Source organism: Callorhinus ursinus, unplaced genomic scaffold (genome assembly GCF_003265705.2).
Source record: "Callorhinus ursinus isolate GAN/ISIS: 27379988/994484 unplaced genomic scaffold, GSC_fseal_2.0 scaffold121, whole genome shotgun sequence".
In the NCBI taxonomy this organism is placed as follows: domain Eukaryota; kingdom Metazoa; phylum Chordata; class Mammalia; order Carnivora; family Otariidae; genus Callorhinus; species Callorhinus ursinus.
Window position 1 is genome coordinate 130,669 of NW_027397183.1, and position 6,327 is coordinate 136,995.

Genomic DNA, 6,327 nt, shown 5'->3' on the forward strand with positions numbered 1-6,327 from the left:
GAAAGAAAGAAAGAAAGAAAGAAAGAAAGAAAGAAAGAAAGAAAGAAAGAAAGAAAGAAAAAGAAGAAAAAGATAGTCCAGGAAAGCTACAGGTAGGAGGTAATATTTCAGCTAAGTCCTGATAGATAACAGGAGTTTGTCAGACTCAGACAAGGGAATAATACGAATAGATTCGGGGGAAGCTGATGCCATAGCAAAGAGTCAGAGATACAAGAGTGAGCCTTCCTCACTTTGTGCTTTAACGCCTCTCCCCTATGCACGAAAGAAAACTGCAGTTCTCTCGTATACAATCAGTACAGCAATGGGAGCCCTGAAAAGAAAGGGAAAGAAGAGTAGGAAACCAGAGAGGGCTAGATCCAACAGGCTGCCGGAAAGCGTTGTCTATCTATCTCGCAGCTCGGCCCTGGCGAGCTAGTTCGGGAGTTGTGGGACAGAACCAGGTCAGAGCCACCAGGACGGAGCCTTACCTGCTGCCCCTCCCCGGCGCGGAGCTCACGTCGCAGCCAACTTGAAATTTGCTGGTCTTCCTCTAGCTGCTGGCGCTGTAGGTCCGCCTCTCAGAGCTCCCCATTGGTGAGTTCTCCCGGCCAATCTAGGAGAAGAAGAGGAGGGAGATCCGCCCACTTGAAGCCGAGGAGAGGTAGGGAGGGGGAGAGTCAGCCGGAACCCAGGCTCGGGAAGCCCCGCGCGGCGCGAAGGGAGATGGGGTTGGAAAATGAATCAGGGGTCGGTTATTTCCGACCTTATCTCAGATGGGGGAGCTCCTGGCTAGCGAGAGTCCACAGAGGGAACCTGACACTTAGATCTCACCGAGGGACTCTGTTGAGGAAGCTCCCACAGATAAATGAAAGTGTTGTTCGTTAGGGATGAGTCTTTTTGGGACTTGGGCTTCCCAGCCTGGCCCCTCCATTACTCCAACCTTCCCTCTAGTCCTACACTGCTTCCCTCCAGCACCACCAATGAATACTTCTTTTCTATTTTCTTCCCCACCCCACCCCCCAAGTGTTGCTGCCATGTCTGTGAGATGGGAGGAAAGTTTGAGGAAGGAACGATTAGGAATCAGAGAACCAGAGTTGGGGAGGCAGGACAGAAGCCCAGTGTTTCCTGCATTTTCTATTGCCTTCCAGCTCCTTCTAGCCCTTGGTGAAGGGGGGCACGGTGGCGAGGGTGAATGGGGGGCAGTGGTGGAGAGGAATCCTACTTTCATACACACACACCCCACAAAAACAACCCCAGAAATAGAGGGAAAGAATAATTCAGAGTGGTGATAAAACCTAGGAGTTAGTCAGGAAGACTATCCCACATGTCAGAGAAAATGGCCCTGGGAGTGAAGCCTCTGGACGTGGAAGGCTGGAGGTGTAGTGGCAAGACCCGCAGTCTTTGGAGTAGGATAGAAACAGAGCTGTGAGGCTTTGGAGAACTTGCTTAACTTTATTAAGTCTCAGTTTCTTCATCTATATCAAGGAGATTCCTACCTTACAGCATTGTTCTGAGGATTTGAAATAACGTATGTGAAGTACTTAGCATATAGTTGGTGTCCAACAAATGGTAGCTAGTAAAAATGGGTAGGTTCCCTGCAATATTTCTCCCCCTCCTTCTCCAGAAACGTTATTTTTGGTATCTTGTGTCTGGTGGCTTCCAGTCTGAATTATCTCAGGTGAGTTTTCCAAATCCTTGGGATTTTTTCCCCTCATCTTCCACTTCCCCTCATGCCTTCCAGCTGGACACAAACTCCTTCCTAAAATATGCAGATGGAAGCTATGGTAACCATGGAGACAGGGCAGGTGGCAAGGAGAGGCAGAGACAGGCAGCAGAGAGACCCATTATGATTGCGACAGATAGGAAGAGAGAATACTTAGGGAGCGATTGGACAGAGACCTTCAACAACGTGGAAAAATAATGAGTCTAAGCAAGACTGAGTGTAAAGAGATGCAATGAGAAAGGGATGTGTTACAAGGTTCGCTCTTCTCTCTGCCCCTTTTCTCTCTCCCTCTCCCCCTCCAAGAATATGGGGAGGAAGGCATCTGGGAATGCCACCTGGTGTAGCTAAAAATGACCCAGTATATCCACTCTCCTCATACTTATCTGAGGTCTGTACAAGGGATCTGAGGTTCAAGTTTATCTGTGCTGTGTGTTCCGTTTGGGCGGAGATGGAGTGAGGATGTACCGCTGCGTCTGGCTCCAGCTCTCCCTGACATGTAGACTACAAGGAGGCAGCCAGATCTCTTGCTCTCTCTGCGCAGTATGGACTCCGGCTGTGGATCCCAATCTCCTCTCTCCACCCCTCTGCACAGTGTGCCATGTGCTGTGTGTGGCAGGTCAGATCTGGCGCCCAGAGGCGCATAAACACATCTAGCGCGGAGAACGGGGCTCTGCTCAACGAAGAATTGGGATGGTCCCAGTCTGGGTCGCGGAGGAGTCTCCTAAGAAACATTTAGGTTTGTTGGGGCTGAGGGGAGGTCGGCTAAGCAAGAGAAGTCAGGATTGGAGCCTCTAGGTTTTGAGGCTTTATGTGTGCATGGGTGGGGGAACGGTTTGGTGCCCGACGCCCCCACCCGCAGAGACTAGGCTATAAATAGCAAGGTAGAGCTCCGCCCCCCCCCCCCCCCCCCCAGCTTCTCTCCTCCGGAGCCGGCGCCTTGCCCGGGGCGCACCGGGAGGAGGGACCAGGATCCGGTGCCCGGGCGCAGATACTGACACCAAGGGAATCCGGGTGCCCCTCCCCACGCCATGTGGGCCCCCGGGAACCCAGCTCCGCCACCTAGGCTGCCCCATGGCCCTGGCCTCAGTCCTGGCCCGGCGGAGATCCTGCGGACATTCAGGTATCTATTTGGGCGCACAGCCTGGGAGGGAAAGAGCAAGGAGTGATGGGGAACATAGCAGGGGCAAAAGAAACCCCCAATTCTCCCCCCACCCGTTTTAGGTCCCAAATGCAAGCTGCTTCCCTCCCCCCACTCAATATTTGGGGCTGTGGCAACCTAAAAGAGGTTAGGAATGGGAATTATGTGTGTGAATGTATGGGTGCATGTGTGTGGGTGGGTGGCGTTCAGCATCCTAGAAAGGGGTATTCCAAGTGCGGATAAGAAAAGGGGGATGCTGGAAAGGTCTGATAAGCCGTGGGGTGAGGGTGGGGGTGCGGTATTCCTGCGCGTGCACGTACGCATTTGCACGCGCGCTCGTCCTTCAATGCGGGTGCACCCTTCCCACCTCCTCAGGCATGCGCTGGGGGGAGGGGGCGGCTCAAAGGCATGAGTTAGAGGAAGGACTGTGTGCCGTGCCGTGCCATGCCGTGGAGATCTCCCCACGCCGTCTCCCTCCACCGGTGCCTCAGTTTCCCTGCCTGAATCCGTCAATAAGATCTCTCTCTTTCTCGCAGGGATTGGCTTCGCCACTGAGCCCTCAGGCCTCCGCCAGCCACCACCCCCACGTCCCTAGACATCCTCGGCGGGCCCCAGTCCCGGCTCCATTGGTGCTCTCGCCCCTGCCGCAGCTATGCTGCACACCGAGGGCCACGCTCTTCTTCGGGCCGTGGGTCAGGGTAAGCTACGCTTGGCCCGTTTGCTTCTGGAGGGAGGCGCCTACGTGAATGAGGGTGATGCCCAGGGGGAGACTGCGCTAATGGCGGCCTGTCGGGCCCGTTACGACGACCCCCAGAACAAGGCGCGCATGGTACGCTACCTCCTGGAGCAAGGCGCGGACCCTAACATCGCAGACCGCCTGGGGCGCACCGCGCTGATGCACGCCTGCGCCGGGGGTGGGGGCGCCGCCGTGGCCTCGCTGCTACTTGCTCACGGTGCAGACCCCTCAGTGCGCGATCACGCGGGCGCCTCGGCGCTTGTCCACGCCCTGGACCGTGGGGACCGCGAGACCCTTGCCACGCTGCTGGACGCCTGTAAGGCCAAGGGCACGGAGGTCATCATTATCACCACCGACACCTCGCCCTCGGGAACCAAGAAGACTCGGCAGTATCTCAATTCCCCACCGTCCCCGGGGGTGGAGGACCCTGCTCCCGCTCCTCCCAGCCCCGGGGTCTGCACGTCGCCTTCCGAAATCCAACTGCAGGCTGCAGGAGGAGGAGGAGGACGGGGATCGCTATCCCCTCGCGCTCAGGAAGAAGAGGAGAAGCGGGACGTATTCGAATTTCCTCTTCCTAAGCCCCCTGATGACCCCTCCCCTTCTGAGCCGCTCCCCAAACCACCCCGTCACCCTCCAAAACCACTCAAAAGGCTCAACTCCGAGCCCTGGGGCCTCGTGGCTCCTCCTCAACCGGTCCCACCCGCGGAAGGGAGGCCGGGGATCGAGCGCCTGACCGCGGAATTCAACGGCCTGACTCTGACCGGTCGACCCCGTCTTTCCAGACGTCACAGCACGGAAGGTCCGGAGGATCCGCCCCCGTGGGCGGAGAAAGTGACGGGTGGGGGTTCTCTCTCTCGCCGAAACACTGCGCCAGAAGCTCAGGAGTCTGGTGCCCCTTCAGGTCTGAGGCAGAAACTGAGCCGCATGGAGTCGGTGGAGCTCGATACCCCCGGAAATATTTGCCCCGACTCGCCGGAGTGCAGCCGCTTATCCCTGGAGCGCCGGCGATACAGCGCCTCCCCGCTGACCCTCCCTCCAGCCGGCTCGGCTCCCTCCCCGCGCCAGTCCCAGGAGAGTCTGCCAGGGGCTGTATCTCCGCTGAGCGGACGGAGGCGGAGTCCCGGGCTGCTGGAGCGGAGGGGCTCGGGGACGTTGCTCCTGGACCACATCGCGCAAACGCGGCCGGGTTTCCTGCCTCCACTCAACGTCAGCCCCCACCCTCCCATCCCCGACATTCGCCCCCAACCCGGAGGTCGGGCGCCTTCGCTGCCCGCCCCTCCGCAGGCGGGCGCGCCAGGCTCTCCCAGGACCAAGCGCAAGTTGGTGAGGCGCCACTCCATGCAGACTGAGCAGATCCGCCTGCTAGGGGGCTTCCAGAGTCTAGGCGGGCCAGGGGAGCCAGGGCGCTGAGAGGAGTGAGAGGAACCAAGGAGGGTGGGGATCAGGACCTTGATGGGACAGGTGGGAGAACCAGCTCACACACACACCACGGACATCGGGGTCTTTTGCCTGTGCTCTTGGGCACCGTGCACGCACACATGGGTAAAAAAGTGTCCACAAGCACAGTACTCTTATTCGCAGGGAAGGGTAAGTACTCTCTCTACTGGGCATATAGACACGTGCATTCATGTCCTGGTCACTTCACATGCATATGGGAATACTTGTGTACCCATCCATAGGAATGGCACACACAGGGCCACTTGTGCTAGGGCCCCAAGTGGGTCCCAAAGTCACTTGCATTTGTTCAGAAGCCGTAGGGAACCCCTACTTATGGATAGTCTCCAATCTCTTTGCCCTTTTGCAGAAGCAATCCCCTGCTTTCCATGTATGCCCTGCAACACAGCCCGTTCACGACTTTGCACACTCTGCCCTCTTCCTGGATATCCCAACCCGTTGTGTAGGTCTTGCTTCTCTCTCCAGGCCTGGCTCCTTGTTCACACCCTGCTTCCAGCCCTAACCACTTTTCAGGATATCTTCTTCACCCTCCTTGGGGTTTTCCTGCAGCAACCCTCAGCTTCAGTTCTGCTGCTGCCCTTCCTGCTCTCAGCTTTACTTCTCAACTTCCTGCTTTTTATTCCCACCTTGTTCCCCCAACCAATACAGGAGGTTGTCTCATTTTCCCAGGGAGTGGGTCATGGGCTCTATGCTGCTCTTCTGTCTGTCTGAGCTTATGAACACCCCCCACAGGTAGAAGTGGGGAGTAACCCTAAATCACTCCTCTCTCCACTTGGCAAATCAAATAAATGTGTTCAGAAGTCTCTGTTTTGTCACTTCTGCCTGAGGGTGTGGGGTATGGGGAATGAGGAATGGGGAGGGAGGACGATGCTCACTATAGCTCTAATGATCTAGGGGATACTTAGAGGTTCCAGTCACCTTCTTTGCAGGAGACCAACTGACCAGCTGTGGTTGCAGAAGAAAAGACAAGTGTCCTGTGTCCTGAAGGTTTTAAGGCATTTGACAGGCTTTCATTCGCTCAGTCTCCCCTATGTCCATCCTCAAATTCTTTAACTTAAGATTTCTACGAAAGTACCTCCTACAAAAATTACCTCGGTCCACTATCAACAAATATATCTCAGTAGATTGACTGCCCCTCTTTCACGCTTCTTATTTTGTGACCATTCCCGGTTATTCCTTGGGGTTCTAATTTTCATCTCACCAGGTGCATTTCATCCATTTTTTTTCTACTTTTTTTTCTACTTTCTACTTTCTACTTTTTAAAAAAGTTTTTATTTATGTAATCTCTACACACAA

At 55.6% G+C, this 6,327-nt stretch overlaps 2 protein-coding genes across 5 annotated transcripts in view; one reads left to right on the forward strand and one right to left on the reverse strand.

The window, feature by feature from the left end:
- Window positions 1-595, reverse strand: part of POLR3GL (RNA polymerase III subunit GL) — a 10,455-nt gene extending 9,860 nt beyond the window's left edge. The window contains exon 1 of the mRNA XM_025858479.2: window positions 468-595. The gene's annotated coding sequence lies outside the window, so the exon portion shown is untranslated. The remainder of the gene's footprint in view (window positions 1-467) is intronic.
- ANKRD34A (ankyrin repeat domain 34A) lies at window positions 507-6,206 on the forward strand. Of its 4 annotated transcripts, none has more exons than XM_073889882.1 (2): window positions 507-640; window positions 3,377-6,206. In XM_073889882.1, exon 2 carries the CDS (start codon window positions 3,493-3,495, stop codon window positions 4,984-4,986), a length of 1,494 nt encoding a protein of 497 aa, XP_073745983.1. In that variant the 5' UTR covers window positions 507-640; window positions 3,377-3,492; the 3' UTR covers window positions 4,987-6,206. The 4 variants fall into 4 exon arrangements, with proteins under 4 accessions (XP_073745983.1, XP_073745984.1, XP_025714263.1 ...); XM_073889883.1 differs by lacking the exon at window positions 507-640 and adding an exon at window positions 1,974-2,438; XM_025858478.2 differs by lacking the exon at window positions 507-640 and adding an exon at window positions 2,647-2,822.
- Window positions 6,207-6,327: the final 121 nt, after the last annotated feature.